Here is a 19,734-nt window from a genome sequence, read left to right as displayed (position 1 = left end):
ATGTTAAGTGGGAAAGTTCTGAATAATACTAGAATTACTAGATCTTTTATTTTCTTTGTCATATTTCAATAGGTATGTGTAAATTTTGCTGAGACTTTCAATATCAGTTCTTTTATTCATTGTTCTTCGTGATTGATATGTATCATTTCCAAAAATATTCTTTTAGTTGTATTGATTTCCCTATCTAAAAATATGTAAATGTTGTTTTCAGGAAGTCGGAATACGAAATGTATTTTAGTGAGCTGGGAATGTCGAATATCGTAATATTTTCTGATAGGCTCATAGATACTCCCGCAGATGCTAACTATATGGAAGAAGTCGTTGCAGTTTTTGCTACTCCTCCTAATAGCTACTCCGCTGTAGCGGACCCTATAGACTTGGTGAGATTTTTCAAAAGAGTAACTCGATGCAAAATGACTAATTCAATAGAGATCAATTCATACGGAAGAAATTATGCGAAAACAAACAATTTCCGTGTAAAAAATGTCAGTATATTATAGTACAATTATTGATACTCCTTCATCTCAGTAATTCATCTTACTTGATGCAAAATTACTAATTCAATAGGAATCAATTCACACGGAAGAAACTATACAAAAATGTAATGTTATTTCAATAAACAATTTGGGTAAAAAATGTCAGTATATTAAGAGTGCAATTCTTGATACTCGTTCATCTCACTAACTTACTTTAGGTATGCAGTAGAGGTGGTGATCTTTCGATGCTGGAAGTATTAACAGAATCAGGAGACAGTAAAGAAGCAAGAGAGAGGGTTGCCAACATTCTTGAAGAGCAAAGGAAAACACTTAGGTTTGCGATGTCTAGGCCACAGGTGGACACTCTTGAGTCATTGATTATTGTTGTAATAGAATGAAATTTATGTTACAGATACAATTTGTACTCTATGAGACTCATTCTGAACTTGAAGCAGAAAATTCCTTCATGGTAAAGAAAGCTTTGAGAGAAATAAATAGAATAGCTAAATTACAACACGCCGCTTTACAAGGCAAAATTCTTGATAGCAAGACTCAAGAAACACCAGTGAGTAGTAATCTCTCAGAATGAAGTAAGATTATTCCTGATATTTCAGGAACAATCAGAAATAAATAACAACGAGAAAGTGGAAAAAACTCAAGAAGATGAAATTGAACAACCCGAATCTTCAGCTGATGAATCCACTTCATCAGAAGACATAGTTGATAACAAAGAGAAAATGTTGGACACCCTAAACGTAAGTTTAAATAATATGTCATATATCACTTGAAATGTGGTTTACACAGTTTTATCAAAAATAGCTGTTTGTGTATATATTAGCTCAGAAATTGGTTTTGAAAAATGAACTGTTGGAAAATATTTCGAGTGGGGGTGATATCCGTTATTCCCCAAAATAATGACGAAAGAGAAAACAATGGCTAAAATTATGTCAAGAACGAGAACATTAAGGGACTTACTTTGATTTCTCGTGGTCGTCTGCGTGAAGAATAGCGTTGGAAAGGTACCTTTTTAAGGAGTGGATTCGCTTCGTTGAAGGCGATATTCGCTCTTGATAATGACATTCATAAAATAAAACACTTTCGATGGCCACAAATATATTACGCGTTATTTTCAATGACGATTACTTCGAGATGAGCACCGGAGTTCATTCCGTTAGATATTGGACAAAAATCTTTTTTTTTGTAATACCCTGTTTTTTGCCTTTCAAAAGATCATGAACGTCTCTTGTGGGTAGAACGTTTCTTTGGCCCCTTAATGCTCGATACAGCGCGAAATATTTATATTTACAAAATAAATTAAACTGATTCACCAATTGAGCTTTCCCAAACAAGCTTTATATATCATCGGTATACGATAATGCTAAAAAATTAAACGGAATTTTATATCACAGGACGGTAGCCGGTTGGGTTGGCGTGAGTGGTTTGTTCCACTCCTTCAATCGACTACTAAGTGAAACAGTGGTTCGAGCTCATAGTCCGGACTCAATTCAGTGGTGTTATGCGACCCGTGGCGAAGAATGAATTGTACATGGACCTTATTTGTACCGAAGGAGCCTCTGAGACATATCTATGCAGAAAACTCCTTGAATGTGGACAACCCTTCTCCTCATACCATAAGTACAAACAAACACGGAATCTGAGGGACGCTTCTGACTCAACAAATAGAACAATGTACTATTCTCTAACAACACAAAAATAATAATAATAATAAGCAGGGCACTAACACCCTTGGCCTTTGGTGAGTTGCGACACCACTTGCAACTGGTGCAAAACCGGACCCGCAGCCCAGGCGCACGCACACAAGAAGAACACTATTCTTCCTTCGGTGCCGGCCGCACGACCCGCACGGAGGGGTCAGAGGCAAGGTGGTGGGGCCCATAACGATGATTTTCCTTACGATGACAACCCTGGCAATGACAACGGACGCTTTGAGTGGACGCATTAGCTAAGAGATATCATTATGAATGTTACAAGAGTAGTGAGGCCGCGCGAAGAGGGTACATGGCGAGATTGCATGCTCTGTGGTGTGAAACACATCCGGAGTATGCCGCCTTTTCCGCCCAAAATCTTAGGGATTACGTATCCTATTTCAGAAGGCAGGGCTAAATAGTTCCGACCCAGCCTGCTCACGAAGTCGTAAAAGGGAAAATTCTACCACTTGTTGGCACGGCTAGTTGGCCATCAATGGAGTCAATCAGAATACGCAGGGCGCTCCACAGAATAAGGCCCCTGAAGCCACAAGAACTGGCTTGTTTGGATGAGAAGGTTCATAGTGTTCTAACAGAAGAAGCTGACATCTGGCAAATCGATACCGCCGTGTATAGCGTCGTCCAATCGCTTTCCGAATCGGAATGACAAAATCCCGGCCTAGCGATTCGAAAGATTGACCGGCGTGTACACAAGATGGAGGCTAAGATCACGCGTTTCGTATTCAATGTGTGATGGATTACAGGGCGGCCAACAGGCCTTTCACGGCCGCAGTGCGGAGGATAGCCGCCAAACTATGACGTATCCATCACACTTCTTCAAGTCAAGGTGTGCTGCTGACCATCAAACAGCACTGCCTTGATAGGATACGAATGCTAGTGGCTGCTAAGAAGTCACTAGTGAGGCGAGCGAGAAGTATCGCGGAAAACTTTAGGTTCCGCGAGAAACCTTCTCGCTTATTCCAAGAGCTTCTACGTGTTGTGGATAATCCGCCGACCGCTGATCAGGTGAAATCCTTCTGGAAGGATATTTATGAACACCCGCAGACACTCAACTTAGACACTCCAGCCCTAGCGCAGTTCGAAGCTTTCAACAGAGAGCTTCGACATCCGAGCTCAATGAACTGCGCAACCCGATAACTCTGGATGACGTTCGAAGAGCCCTTGTGGGTTCCAAGAACTTTGTTGTTCCTGGCCCAAATGGGCTGAACACTTATTGGTGGATTACCGTAAGGCATTTGAAACAATATCGCATGAGCTCAACTTGCATTTGCTCAGATACCTTGCGGTATCCGACAAAATAGTGAGATACATTGAACAACTGGTACCACTCTGGCGAACTCGCTTCACCATAACATCTGGTCAACCCAGAGTCCAAACAGGGTGGGTTTCGCTCAGAAATACTGTGACGCCTCCGGAAACCGGAGAGATAAGGTCAACCATCTATTTTATATTGATGATCTGAAACTTCATACCTCTGGAGAGGAGGATATTCATCAGTCCTTGAGGGTCGTGGAAGAGTACACGCATGCTATCGGTATGAAATTCGGGATAGACAAATGTGCAATGGTCCATCTCAAAAGAGGACGATGCGGAGACTACGGAGAGGATGTGCAGCTCGTACATGAAAGCATCCTACACCATTTGGATGCCGGAGAGACGTATACTCACCTTGGGGTGGAACAACGCCTCTCACAAGAGGTACCAGCAGTTACCAGCACAAACTTCGACAGATTTGGTCATCGGAACTGTCGGGGAAGAACAAAGTTGCCTCAACAAATATGCTTGCCGTTCCAATCTTAATCTACTCATTTGGACTAGTGAAGTGGACTCGGGAGGAGCTGTATCAACTCAACGTAAAGACCCGAAAAATGATGCATCGCTATAGGAGTTTGCATCCCAAATCATCCGTTCCATGGTTGTACTTCCCCCCGACAACAGGGAGGCCGTGGACTTTTGAGTTTGGAGTGTCTACACGACAGAATGGTACTGGATATAGCCTGTCATGTCGTCAGGAGTTCGGATCCCCTTCTCTGCATGGTCCGTGACCATGAGAGAGCAGGAATTGGAACATTTCTCTTTAGGGCAGCGGCCTGAGCAGCTGAAACACGGTTTAGTTTTCCGACATTGAACTAGGTGAGTACAACTCTGTCACCGAGTTGGAACCCATCCAGCAAAAAGCTCATATAAAAGACGCAGAGATCACCTCACTTCTGCGGAAACACAAGGATAAGCCAGTGTATGGGGTCTTCTTCAACATTGAAAACCTTGGCTTATCAAAGCTCCTAACTTTCGCTTTCCTCAGGTCGAGTAGGCTGAAGTCGAAAACTGAGGGGTTCATCACGGCTTGCCAGGATGGTGCCTTCAACACCTTAGTCGACCGCAGTCGCGTGATAGGTATAGAGGTTCCCGACACAAGGTGCAGGGCCTGCCGCGAGGCGCCCGAGACCCTCATGCACTTGCTCCAGCATATGCGGTCTCGGCCTATATCCATCGACATAACGTGGCCCTAAGAGTGCTATATTACCATCTATCGCACTCTCACGGTACTGACGAGACACTTGGACAAACATAATTATGAAATAAAACACAAAATGATTTTTTGAAACCTCTAAATCAGAATTAATGTTTACATAGCCTGAGAGATATGAGTTATCAATGTAATCTTCACCTTGACTGAAGACGGCTTCCATCTTTCTTTTGGGCAGGCAGAGATTTGTACAGCTTTGCTGAATTATAAGAAGAAATTCTGGTGGAAATGCAGTGCTATGCCTAGAAATGAGGAGAATTATATTAATATTTATAGATATAAAATTTATAGATACAATAGGTGCAATATTGAGAAAAATTGAGTTATTGAAGTATTGAAAATATCGAAATAAACACATACATAACTCATTCTAATCAGAGATACTTTATTAATCAACCAAATTGAAATAAGATATGCATTCTTCAAAGTGCAATCCACTAAATGAATGCATTAGTTTTATATCGATGTATTAAGTTTTATCATAATGTTTCATAGGTACCTACCTACTTCGGTGCTTCGTATTATACGTGTACTTCAATTTGAAATCCCTTCAATACATCAACAAATAGCAGGGGAGCCCACAATGCAAAATAGAGATTCACTCGAGTGTCATAGAGACCTATTAGGTTGCAAAGCTTAGATGATAAGAAGAAAAAAATGTTATATAATATATACCTTTTCATCGGTGGGGGAAGCTGCTATAGATTATTGAATATGTAAAAAAAAAACTGTTGCATACATACTCGAGCGCGTCAGATATTGATACCATCAATGTACTACGTATTTTTAATGATGTTGGTATGTTAATCTGATCGTTTGCATGATGTGGGTGGTTGAACGTAAGGGTTGAAAATGAAAAAAAAATTAATCGAGCGCGTCAGACTTTCTAAGGGGGTGTTAAGTGCATCAAAAAAAAGCTCTCATTCAATAATCTGATGATTTCGATCTGACGCAAACTCGCGGCCATTATTATAATGTGCAAAAAAAAATTATCATTTTAAAATACTCAAGCGCATTAGATTAAGATATATATAGTTCATCTTTATGTTTTAGACGTGCTCTCTCATAATCTGACGATTATCTAGAGGGATTCGCCTAATCTGACAAAAAAATATTTTTTAAATTTTTTTTAATCATTGAATTTAATTAATTAGAAAGTTCAGGAAATAGCATGCAAATAAATGAGTGTAAGGTTTTTAAGTAGAATACTTGTATTTATAAAAAAATAGGTAATTTAAAAAAATGCTCAAAAAAATTTAATTTTTTATAATCAATTGATCAATTAATGAGGAGAAGAGGAATGAAACTTTCTATGTTTTTTACCACTTTCATTTGTAACTAACGTTACTGCAGTTACTTATACAATATATAAGTTTGAAAATGTCCTTATAGGACGAAACTGCAGTAACGTTTGTTACAAATAAAAGTGGTAAAAAACATAGAAAGTGTTAGTTAAGAACAAAAATGGTAAAAAATATAGAAAGTTTCATTTCTCTTTTTTTCATTATGATTTCCTACCACGTAGTAACGGCTACATCCATCAATTAATTGATTAATTAATCATCTTCATCTTTATCACGAACGAGTCTCTGTGATCAGCTGTGATGGCGTCATGGCAACAGAATTCAAAGTGGGGACGGAGTGAAAGAGTAATAGATAGAGAAAAAGTGAAAAAGGAATAAAAACGCGGAGGGGGAAATATAGGCATCATGCAGCTGCACGCAATAAACTTTCTCGACGAATTTTTGCTATTTCGGCTTGCAGAAATCGTCAGATTATATATTTTTCGATATCCTTGAATTATTTTCTTCAAAATAAAAAAAATTAGCTACGCTCGAGAATGTCGAGATAACGTTTTTTTCACAACTTTGCTGCCCTCCCCTTTCTTTACGTCACTCACAAATTGTCAGATTACTGGAATATACACTTTTTAGCATGTAATTAACTCACGCGCTCGAAAATTTCTGATGATCAATTTTTTTTTACTAATCTGATCCTTTATCCTTCACAGGCGGCCTTATATATGGGGCTCATATTTGGTGAAGGTACTTAACCGGGTACAAGGTGTCCCCCTGTATATTAATCTGCCGCGCTTCAGTAAATCCTGAAATCCCCACTTGGGCTCCTCTATTGAAATTAGGATGAGGTTCATAAGAGTGCTCTTGAATGATTTCGTAATTTTTCAAGCTCTTTCTGAAGCTTCAGCTAACAAAGGAAGTGGGAATGAGAGTTATCATATAATTTTCAAGTAAATAATCATAATATTTTTGCAATTTATCAGCTTGAGGTAGTTTTTCAAATATATCCAACTTCAGTGTCACTATTTTTCGGGTCGGAGACCTTGGATTTTTGGAATATCGTCCTGACGTTTCACTGGCGCGAGTGGCTAGCTTCTTCAGAGGTTTATACATGAATAAAAATTACGGTTTCGTAATGCATGTTTATGCTGTGTCGGGTAGTTTGCTAATAAATGTACCAGACACAGCATAAATGCGCGTTACGAAAGCGTAATTTTCAGTTATCGGATAGTAATCCAGAATGTATAAACCTCTGAAAAAGCTAGCCACTCGTTCCAGCGAAACGTCAGGAAGATATTACAAAAATCCACGGCCTTCGAACCCGAAAAATAGTGACACTGAAAACCTTGGCCGCGAAAGTCTTGACCATTTTGTCATATCCAACTTCATTAGGATCTAAATATGTCTAAAACTGAACATAGCAGCCATTTCCTCTTTTCAGAATATTCAACAAATAGCTTTTGAATTTTAGATTTGGTACATATCGCTAACAGCAGAGAGAATGGCTGCCTCGAAATAAGAAATTATATATTTAGGAACCAATGAACTATGACCTAAATCTTCATATATATCAATAACTCAAACAACTTTTCGAAGGTATTTTTTCGTTAGGTGATTTTTCATGTTCGCGAACCACGAAATTATGAAATCCTATTGTGTTACATGCAGCTTCACAATTTTTATTTAACATCGCCATAGTTTTCCACCGCTGAGTAAAACACCTACTTTCATAAATTCGAACTTTTTTACAAACATAACTTTTGTACTACCGGTTTTTCATGAATTCTTTTTTTATGATTTATTCTCAACCAATGAAAATTTCTATAAGAAACAATTCATAAAAATTGATGAAGAAGCGCAATAAACCTGAAATGTTATTTACCTACCCTATATTTAAATTAAGTAATTATCGAATAGAGTCTCAGGCGCAAAATGTGCACATAGACAGGGAAAAAGAATTACTATATATGAGGTACTCTTTTTACCGACAATTTCACTGACTTATCACCGGAATCGTTCAAACAGTAAATTTAAAACACCTTCAAATAAGTTCAAAATGGACAAACTTTTCGTAATTTAACCGTCTTTGTATCTCTTACAGTTTTCGATTTTCCCATGCTGACCATCCTTATCTTGCAAATGTTCTAAAAAAACAGCTCTTTCATCATTGATGTAATCAAAGCAGGTCCATAATAATTTCAGGTGCCAGATACGGATATTTTCGACTTACCCGAGTTGCCAAGACTATGTTCTAATGAAAACTGTAATAATTTCGAAAGAGAGGGCTGTTACCTCGCCCTTCTTCAGAGAAAGGTATGAATAGTCATTCACGTTTAATGAAAAATTATAATTTGAAAACACTTTAGCAAGTAATTCGGCTAGACGATAAATATATGATACAGATGGCAGAAAACAGAGGTTTATTTGGAAGTAATACGACCACGAGCACCTCAAAATCGAAGTCAAGTCGAACCGCCAAGAAAAAACAGGAAATACGTGAAAAACAGCAGAGGCCAAGGAAAAAACTAAAGGAGTCTGAGGTATTATTACAATTAATATAATGAAAGTATAATATTTTATAGCATCTCATATAGACATTATTCAATTAGTGTTAAAAACAGCTGAAATATTCTATCAGCACAAATTTTAGCAATACTCCAAACATGCAATTCCTTTTTGTATATGGATAATTAGATATTACCGGAATGTTAAGCCCTTTTGCCGCCATATGGTTCAACTTTAATGCATCATTTATAATACAAGGAAAATAAATTATATTTAATTATGATCGCATCATAAACATTAAGCTTTGTTTTTTCATAGCCAAATGGTACTTTTTGTTGTGAATGTTAAAATTAAATGTTATTAGAATTATACTGAATGTATCGATCGATATACCGATGCAACGATGCAAAACCGAAAAATCAGTATCAAATATCAGATTTGTTGAAATAATAACTAAAAGAAATTCTGAGTGTAATAATTGTCCAGTGTTTTTATATCAACTATATGATACTTACCCTTGAAAATAAGGAAGGCGCCATTTCGTTGAAATTTAAGCAGGGTTCATGGAAAATAGTCATCTATTTGGGGAATGTAATGATGTGGTGCTTGAGACTCTTGAATTCCTATCATGAATTTGCAGTATGTTTGGCGATCTAAACCATTATCAAGAATTTCGAAAAATTCGTCTCAACATATTGAACGTATTTTTTTCCTTCTCAAACTGTAGGTACTGTCAAAAAAATCACTAACAAAGTATTCGTGAACAGAATCAGATGCATTTCAATGTAAGTAACATTGCTCGTCTCAGAATCATCTGATTCAAGATCTGATTCATTTGAAGCTATATGTTTTCTTTTCTTTTGGATCGCCTTTTAGGGCGTTGTTGGACTTCTGTTTAATTTTTTTCTTTCCATTTTTCCATTTTCATTTGTTTCTCATTATTATTTTCCATTCGCTGACATTTGCTTCTTATCTTTTTTTTTTTTCACTTCCTTACATTTGAAATATTCTGCCCAGTGTTATGAAGAGGCAACAGATGGTACTTGTAAGTTATGATCAGTTGAGTCAGTTAGATCTGGCAATGGTGTAACAATCTAAATATTGTGAACAATAATTTTTTGTTCAAGAAACAAACCTTCAATGGTTTTTCTTCATCCATAAATAAATTAACATTCAAATCAGATTCACTAAACCGATATTTACGAATTGTATTGACTGGCACATTCACCGCGTTTAAATTTTTTATAGCACTGGTTTTGAAGCAGTTCATTCATCATCAATAATTATATTATTGTTGGAGACAGTATCAAAATTGTTTAAAAACATCTCTCGAATAAATTTAATGGAATGAATAATTTTTGGAAATGAAAACTTTTGGCTTTATACTACTTGTAATAATCTTAATTTTCTTTTTCGACTATTAAAATAGCTCGATTATTAGCAGCAGTTTTTTCAATTAAGATAAAAACATATTTCTACATTCGAATTGAAAGGGGTATATTTTTAGGAGTGAATAATTTTTGAGAAAGAACGGTTTTGGCTTTCCACTTGTCCATATTTATGCAAACAAATGTGGGAATCTACATTAACTGGATTCCGAATTTGAAATTCTTGGTAAACAGAAGATTGAGTTTGAATTGTTTAGCAATATAAAGATTCACTTACTCAGAACAGTTCTGACCAAAAAAATATAGGTATTCATCAATCGAATAATTTCAGTATATATAATGTGATATTGCATCGGGAGACGTTGAAAAAAGCAGTACATTGATTGACCATATAATTACCAATTGAAGAGAGTGTGAGTGAGAAAAAAGAATGTATTTGAAAACTTTTTGTTGAATTCAACGAAGAAAACATTAAAAGTAACCTTGTGAATCTCTAAGAAAAAAAATTCAAACAAAACCAAATATGATGGATTTTAATAGAATTCACAATAAAATTCAAAAACGATCTTGAAACCATGGTTTGATGATGAAATTTCAAAATCAATAAAAATCTAAGACAAATATTTTGCCAAGAAAAAATAAACTCCATTTTGGGATAATGTATGATAACTTGTATAATAAATCTGTTGAGAAATCAGTTAAATATGCGCAAAAACAGTTATATGATAAGGAGTTTGCACAATCAACAACTAAGTCAACATGAAGAACCATCAACTCAATTATAAATTTCTGTTAAAAGGAAATAATCAGTTCTAATAATTTGAATGAAAAGAAGACACAATACACTACTGAAATTGATGAGCACTTTGTAAACATTCTTTCAAAACTATTATCCATCATTGTGGATGCGAAGGTTTTGCCGATTTTCATCAAAGGAAAAAGCCAAGGTTTCGTCAATTTTCAACAAAAAGAATGTTAACAAAATTCTTGAGAGAGCAATGTATAAAAGAGTATTGAAATACTTGAAACCAATTCATTTATTAAATCCAGATCAATATGGCTTTGGAAGGTCTAGCTAGTGATACAGATTGTGCCGCTTTGGATATGATATCTAATATTCAGTCATAATTAGATGAGTTTTTTTACAGATTTTTTATCATTTGATAGGTAATGCATTTGCATGATTTCAAAATGATTCAAGTATATATTCGACTTCCCCTTCAACAAGATATTTTTCTAGTGAAACACTAGGCTAATGAATACAATTTTCAATACCGTTGACACTAAAATGAAAAAGAAGATAAGAACTGAAAGTAGTTAATTAACAATTGCAAAATTTCACTAGAAGCGTCTGTATGAACTTATGAATATCAATTATATTCAGTAGAATGAAAACACTTTTTGATATGCAACAGCTGGCTTCAAAGTACCTAACTTTACTGCACAACACTAGCCGCTTAAAGTCTTGTTTTCAACATCAAATCAAAACTATCAATATAGAGATGGTTCCGGATGAATTTTCTTTGACATTTTTTATGGCTATAAAAGTTTCTGGTTGATTCGCATAAAAACTAGATATCTTTCTTGTGCACATTGCAAGAATTGAACCTGTGTACTAACTAGTTCAATGACCTATTCTAAAATGAACAGTTCTTTTCAAAACTCTTTGAAAAATTTATGACAAGAGCAAATTCTCGTCTCTACTACAACTTTCCCAACTACTTCATCACCAAGTTCATTTGTACAAATTGCATTTCATTTACGACGATTTTGAAAATTACTTCAGTAACTATGGATGTTCCATTGAACGATTAAAAATTTATAACCTCTCAAGCTCACGTATAGCACATCACCCAATTTCCTTCCCTATAGCTCAAAGACGCATGTTCATGGCAAACTATCCAAATCATGTTCATTGCGAAAAAAAGGTAAAAGGATTGTGCTTGAATGTATCGCTCTTAAGTTCGGCAATTTTTTCAGATTGATCGGATTGCCGCTCCAACTCATGCTTTTCTGTTGCATACAAAGCCTTTAGAAGATGTGGAGATATGTAGCAAATATGAAAATGGAAAATCAAAAACCACCATTTACAGAAATTGGTGGCGACAAACAACGAGGCACATTTTGTCATTGAAGAAAACCCTCCTCAAACAGAAGTGTCTGCCCAATTTGCAGCATCGCAATTCAAACGTCAAGGCAGTAGTCAACAGTTTCTGGAAACATATGCCCAGGTGATTATAACTATATGTTCATTTCAGTATCAATGTTGAAATATGTGGTAGTACGATAATACGATAGTTTTATTCGTCATTGTGATTTGAAGAAATTGAAAAGAATGAAAGTTCCAAAATATATTTTCAATTATCATAATTGATAGTTCAAGTCCAAAAATAGAAATACATACTACTACTTCAATAACACTTTACTTAACAACTATACAGTTGTCCATTTCTTTCAGTCTCTGCAACCACCTTTTTGCTCCCATCTTTTCACATCACCTATTCCACCTGTCTCGTTCCCTGTTCCTATATCGGGTTACAAGTTTGCTCAATTCTGATGTAACAAATTGGGAGAATTCTGAAGCAAACTTAGGTTTTCCTCTGATGTTGGTATAATCACACAGCATGTCTTCTTTTGTGTCTCATTCCAAACGGTGGGCATTTTTGGTTGTTATTAGTGAGTAGCACATAGGTAAGTGAGTTCGATGGTAATTTCACTTCACTTCCAGATCAGAGTTCAAGAAGAGAATTCTAATTTATGAATCACACTTCCACTTGCGAGGAAACATATTGATATCATCATCATGTCCCACCTTGAGTTCCAAAAATAACATAGACAGATGTTAGTTGATTGCTTAAATCTAAATCAATAATATGCAAATAAACATTCTTAAATTTAAAATTGTTTTCCAAAGTTCAAATGGGTAATGCACAAAAACGATTCACTCCACGCGTTACAATTGAATTGCGTACTTTCAATTTCACTACCCTTAGAATACCGTCCACACCAGGAAGCAGCTCAGTTACACACCCTAAAGGCCAATAACAGCAAGGTGTGTTTTCTTCTCTCACTAACAGTAGCGTTCCCACCTTTAATAGTTCGGGAGCTCTCTGCTTCCACTTCACACGAGTTTGTAGTTCAGACAGATATTCTTTCTGCCATCGACTCCAGTAGTGTTGTACCATTTGTTGCAGGATTCGCCATTGATTCAGCCTGTTTTCAGGTATCTGTGTTAAATTTTCTTCTGGGAGTGTAGTTAGTGGTCTTCCGATTAGAAAGTGTGCTGGGGTCAATGCCGAGGGGTCATCCGGATCAGACGGTTGCAGGGTGTCTTAACAATCGTATTAAATTTCAGCGGCTATTGAAATTATTGTGTCACTTTTATATGCATTTTCATTCATTTTTCTTTATTTCATAAAACACAAAATACCTAGCCTAACCTATCTGGCTAATGCTAAAAAGAGATATATTGTATAGGAAAAATTAGAGCTTTTCAGCTTTTCACCTCTTTCACCTCTATATAAAAAATGTGGGAAACTTTCGACGAAAGGGAGAAAGTTATTTACTTAAAAATAAACTCAATACAAATGTGTGTAGCAGATCATGCATTAAAATTAGTTTCAGTTACTGAAAAAAAGTCATAAAACAACTTCCTCAACATGAATATCGAATTACACAAAAGAAAAAGTTCGTTCGAAAAAACTACTTCCTTATGAACAATATGAAGATTTGATTATACGAAAATTACTTTTTTCCTATTCAGTTAGTTTGTACTCCAAACATTTTTAATGGAATTGAATCAGACATCAGTTGTCAAAATGCTACACAATATACGATAAGAAATTTCACTTGGAACTTGGAACACTAATATACTCAATACTGGCTTCGAAGTTTAGGAATAAAAACACTTCATGATAGTGTTCCATGTAAGTGGAATTTCATACCGTTACTATATCATATATTAAATTGAGTAGCGTTTCTATGAATATCTGTTTCAATTCCACAATGAATGTTTGGTGTACAAACTGAATGGGGAAAAATTATTTTTGTATAATTCACTGTTCATATGCAAGTAGTTGTTTCAAAAGTACTTTTTCTTTCGTGGAATTCAATGTTATTGCAAAAATAGTTGTTCCAGGAAGACTTTTTCTTCTAGTTTGTGTCTGAAAGTAACTTCTATGCATGACCTACACATATTTTTGGATTCCTACCGTTTTTACTCCCATTGTGTTCTTGGGGCAGTGGCGGGTGGCGGTGCGGGCATTGCAAAAACGATGCATTGAACGATGCTAAAACTAATCGCTGAACAAAAAAGACATAACCTAGCTCTCGGACAACAACAAAATCAGGAAAAGCATATTATCTAAGACCGTATAAAGGATATGGCTTACGAAAAAAAAAATATTAAAAAAGCCAAAAGGGTTTCAACAGCAGCAACTATACTGGAAAAAAACGAGAAACTAAAATGCCCTCGACGTAAAATGTCCGATAGGGATCTCATCACGTATACAAAAATATTGAAAATTCCTCATCAAAGAGGTGTTTTTATACGTGATTCATTACCATGGAGAATTGCATCAAATGAATGTGGTATAGTGAATCTTGATGTACAAAGGGGACCTGGTACCCATTGGACAGCATATTCGAATCGTAATAATAATATCATATATTTTGATAGTTATAGTAATTTACCACCACCAATTAAATTGGAAGAATACTTCAGAAGCAGTGGTGATGTTATTATTGAATACAATTTCGATTCAATGCAAAAATTCAGTTCCTATCAGTGCGGACAATATTGTCTTTCATATAATCAAAACAACTAATAAATATTAATTCATTTGTTTTGGAAATCTCAGTCATGTCATATACGTTTACACTTAGCGGAGACTCATCAATTTCAAGTGATACTTTCAACCCACCATTATATCTGAACGAAAATGTTTAATATGAAATTGGATTTGTTAATTTGGATGCATTCAATAATATACCAAATATTGGTGAAACAAACAATTCATTAGAATGGGGTAACAATGATGAATTCAAATTTGAAACTCCCATAGGGTCTCATGAAATTGAAGAGATTATGAACATTATAAAGGATGAGATGTTCAGAATAGGAGAAGTAACTATCATACATTTATCTACAGACCCGAAAAAATTTAGTTTCAATTAAATGCACTGAATGGATCAATTTCAGTATCAAAATCATAAACAATATAACCGTAAGGGTGCTGGTTAAATATAGTAATTTGGTGAATTTCCGCGAAAAAACAATTACTCTTCTTTTATATCTCAGGAAAATTGAATAGATATGGTAATACAATTCCAACGATTTTATCCATACAGAAACTATAAAATACAACAGCGTCGTACAAAGAATCCAGATGGTTTTTCGATATTGATGAAAACGTTGTTTCTTGAATTCTCTCGGCTTTTACGTTCTAGTATAATGGATTTATTGAATATAACAGGTGAACCTTCCAGCGATACAACCATTGAAGATTATCAATTTCACACATATCATCAACCATATAATTCTGGAGCCCTCAAATATAATGATGAAGTTAGGATTTCCGTACAATTTTAGATGCATGTAATAGCTTAATCTACCGGGTGTCAACGAATCTATTAGACAAGTCATAATTTCTAGACTATTAGGAGAATTAAAATGAGATTTGGTATAGTTGAATGGTATGTGGAGGGGAATGTTTTCACATATTTTTTACTTTCCGGTCACTTCCGGTTTCAGCGGAAATGGCTCCGGTTCTGAATTTTTAAATGGAACACCCTGTATATTGTAACATTTTTGGATTTCTGAGACAATTCTGGATCAGAAACTGACATTTCCGGAAGTTTTTCAGCCTACTGGATTTTTTCAGAGTCACTTTTAAAATTGCATCTAGGTGGCCATGATCGGACGTAAACTAATCTATGGACCTCAGGTGATATCAGAAAATTGCAATAGCGGAGTTTTAGTGACTAGTGTGTTGAATATGAATGAGACAAGTTTACAAATTAACATTTTCGTGTCTAACTATTATTTTTCAAATGGCGACCATTTTTTGACAAGCAATTTCCGAAAAAAGGATTTTTTGACGAATCTAACGTTACTAATTTATTTGCGATTGGATCAACAAATTCAACAAATTTAACTAATAATTTCAGCGATGCACTTAGATTTTTTGCAATATCCTAAGTTCTTGAAAATTCCACTATAGTAAATTTTCAAAGTGCATCCCTCCTTGTTCAAGACACATTTCAGCTCGTTCAATTGTTTCTCTCAACACGTTTTGTAACATTTGAGGCGATATACTTCTAAATGCCTGTTGAATCCTTTCTTCTAAGATTTCGAGAGTGGCTGGGGCTGTTGCATAGTAGACCCTTTCTTTACATATCCCCAAATGAAGAAATCTAACACAGTCAGATCCGGTGAGCGGGCAGGCCACCGTACTGGACCGTTGGTTGCAATAACTCTATTATTAAAATGCTCTATTAAAAAATCAAGTACGTCTCTGCTATTATGGGGTGGTGCTCCATCTTGCTGGAAGTAAATTTGCCGTAAAACTTCTAAAGGCATATCATTGAGATGATCCTCGATTTCATTTTGAAGAAAACCCAAGTATCTAACCCCTGTTAACTGACCTTGAAACAATATTGGACCAATTATTCTGTTTCCAACGATACCAGCCCAGACATTGACGCCAAACCTTTCTTGAAAATTGCCCTCTCTCATTGCATGTTGATTTTGTTGGGCCCAGTACCGACAATTCTGCTTATTAAACATGCCATTATTTGTAAACCGTGATTCGTCGGAAAATAGAATGAAGTTGATAAAATTTGGGTTAACTCTATGATTTTGAAGCAACCAATCACAAAATACTACTCTTCTATTGCCGTCGTCAGCATACAAATATTGATGTAACTGATATTTAAATGCTCGATATCCGTGCTTTTTCAGTATTTTTCTTGCTGATTCGTGACTTATCTGCATTTCTCTAATAATTTCTCTTAAAGAAACCGTTTTGTCAACTTCTACCATAGCAAGAACGTTAATCTCAGTCTCCTCATTTATGACAAACCTCTGTTCTGCGTCTCGATTTCCCTCTTGCCTAAAACGACTCTCAACAAAGGGAAAATACTGATGAGATGGGTGTTGCCGATTGGGATATCTCTGAGCATACAACTCAGCAGCTTTCCTTGAATTTCTGTGGCATTCTCCAAACAATAACAACATATCCACTTTTTCACTTTGAGTATACATTATTTCGACGAAAAATTAAACTAAAATTAACGAAAATCAAGAGAAACTTCTACTTTCTGCTCATAAAGCTTATGTCACTGTCATAACCTAGGTGAGCGTTTTGTTCTCCAAAGTGGACTTGATGGAAATAACCGCAAAATATTATGCATCATTCCTATCCATGGCACCCTTGACAAAAGTAAATGAATTTGTATCGAGTATTTTCCTCAGTAATATTTAATTTATGTTCTTATTTGTAATCCAATCGCAAATAAATTAGTATCGTTAGATTTGTCAAAAAATCCTTTTTTCGGAAAGTGCTTGTCAAAAAATGGTCGCCATTTGAAAAAAATAGTTAGACACGAAAATGTTATTTTGTAAACTTGTCTCATTCATATTCAACACACTAGTCACTAAAACTCCGCTATTGCAATTTTCTGATATCACCTGAGGTCCATAGATTAGTTTACGTCCGATCATGGCCACCTAGATGCAATTTTAAAAGTGACTCTGAAAAAATCGAGTAGGCTGAAAAACTTCCGGAAATGTCAGTTTCTGATCCAGAATTGTCTCAGAAATCCAAAAATGTTACAATATACAGGGTGTTCCATTTAAAAATTCAGAACCGGAGCCATTTCCGCTGAAACCGGAAGTGACCGGAAAGTGAAAAATATGTGAAAACTCTCCTCTCCACATACCATTTATCTGTATCAAATTTCGTTTTGATACACCTAATAGTCTAGAAGTTATGACTTGTCTAATAGATTCGTTGACACCCGGTATATTGAAGGTATAATATAACGGATCATAGCACAGTGTCAACCTAATTTCAATTCATTTATAATTGATTTTTCATTTGTATTGGTTCTTTCAGGGATTTCAAATCATTTTATATAATATTAGACAATGGAAGTCCGAACTAATAAAATTAAAAAAATATTCTTTTATAATCCATTAGATAAATTAGTGCGACAATGAGTGGTAAGTCAGTCAGTTAGATGATAGTTCAGTATAGATGCAGACTAGCTCAATTTCTACGCCAGATGACACAACTGAAGGCTGAAATTGAATATTCAGAGAAGAGAAAATTATTAAATAGAACTAGCCGATACTTGATGAAAATCCATTATAAAAAACTAATGAATACAGTTTATTGTATGATTTTCACTATGATCATAGTGAAGATAGTGAAAGTCATACAATAAACTATATTGATCAGTTCACCATTTCTCTTCAATAATCTACCGTACGATCTGAAAAAACGAAAAACTTGGTTGATGAAAAAACATCACTACATGAATTGGAATGTAGGATTCATCCCTAAACATCAGTTTAAAATATACGATGTCTGAACCAGGGTGCAGACGTTGTGTATGTGAAAGGTAGAGACAAATTTTACTTCATCAAGAAATACTGTTATTGTACGGTTTATGAATTTAATGAACATCCTGCACTAGAAAAAGAAGACCCGATGTTTTCATCTCATAGCAATAATGAAGATTTATTTATAACCTTCCACAATCTGAAAAAATAAAAGAAAAATTAATAGAGAATCTGCTGGAGTGTAGTAAAGGGCAAACTGAAAAATTCACCCCAAAAAGTCAATGCATAATATAAACTACTGGTAATTAGTTAGTAACTTATATTCATAAATTTTGCCTACAAATTGAAAAAATTAAATATTGATACTTAGCTATTTTGAGTGGATAATGTTTCGAGAAACAATCTTTTTCCGTTTTCAAAACCTATATTCACTATGAAAATCTCGCCTCAAACTGATATTTCTAATTTCTTTTGATACATGTGTATTTGCTCTATCAAATGTGTACATAAAATTCCTAATGACTGATGATGATAAATATGTAATGAAACAAAAAAAATGTTTTTATTACAAGTCAAGACTTGTTTTGGAAATGAAATAATCATTCTACTTTTTCTTCTTCCAACCACAACCCCATAACACAAAACATTTTTATTATATAAAAACATGAAAATGTGTCGATGAAATCAGTATACAACTTTATATGATGTTATTTCTCTTGTACCAGCAGAAAATTATTTTTTAAATCAAGAAAAAAATTAATCAAGTAGCATTCTACTGTATTTATCCATTAAACGATCATTGTCATCTCTAACAAAATTCGTATCACTTCACTGAAGAAGAACTGAAAAAGTTTCCCATACACTATTTGATTGAACTCTTATATGCAAATTGCCAATAGAGTACTGAAATAATTTCCATTGACAAGTGCAACTATCCTGTTTCATTAATTACAATCGACCTGAATGGCGCACTCACAAACGGTCCACCAACTTCAAAATCAACATGTAATTTATGTAAAGCAGCTCTTGATGAATTGTAATTCAGAATTGAATAAATATATAAATCAAAAATCAAACAATTCATGAACATAACACTCCAAAAAAGGGAGGCAAACCGCGGACACGTTTTTCTGGCTATTTGCCTCATCAGCGCAGTGCAGCCAAGTGTAAAGATGGGCAACGCTTGTTTTCCGAAAGCAGGAAACAACACATACGCACGGAGTCAACAGCAGAAGCCAACCGCACAT

The 19,734-nt window shown here is 35.2% G+C and overlaps 1 protein-coding gene across 1 annotated transcript in view; it reads left to right on the top strand.

Annotated features, from left to right (window-relative positions):
* The window catches only part of LOC111509210 (uncharacterized), a 148,477-nt gene that overhangs the window by 107,800 nt on the left and 20,943 nt on the right, over positions 1–19,734 (top strand). Inside the window, 7 exon segments of the mRNA XM_074182521.1 lie at positions 210–380; positions 695–832; positions 889–1,041; positions 1,091–1,231; positions 8,231–8,341; positions 8,395–8,568; positions 11,902–12,152. Coding sequence (XP_074038622.1) covers positions 210–380; positions 695–832; positions 889–1,041; positions 1,091–1,231; positions 8,231–8,341; positions 8,395–8,568; positions 11,902–12,152 — 1,139 coding nt within the window.

Source organism: Leptinotarsa decemlineata, unplaced genomic scaffold, assembly GCF_025532065.1.
Source record: "Leptinotarsa decemlineata unplaced genomic scaffold, Ldec_3_MD MMD2_tig00026328_RagTag_RagTag, whole genome shotgun sequence".
Taxonomy (NCBI): Eukaryota; Metazoa; Arthropoda; class Insecta; order Coleoptera; family Chrysomelidae; genus Leptinotarsa; species Leptinotarsa decemlineata.
Note: the sequence above shows the minus strand (reverse complement) of the source record. Positions and strands in the feature narration are given on the sequence as shown.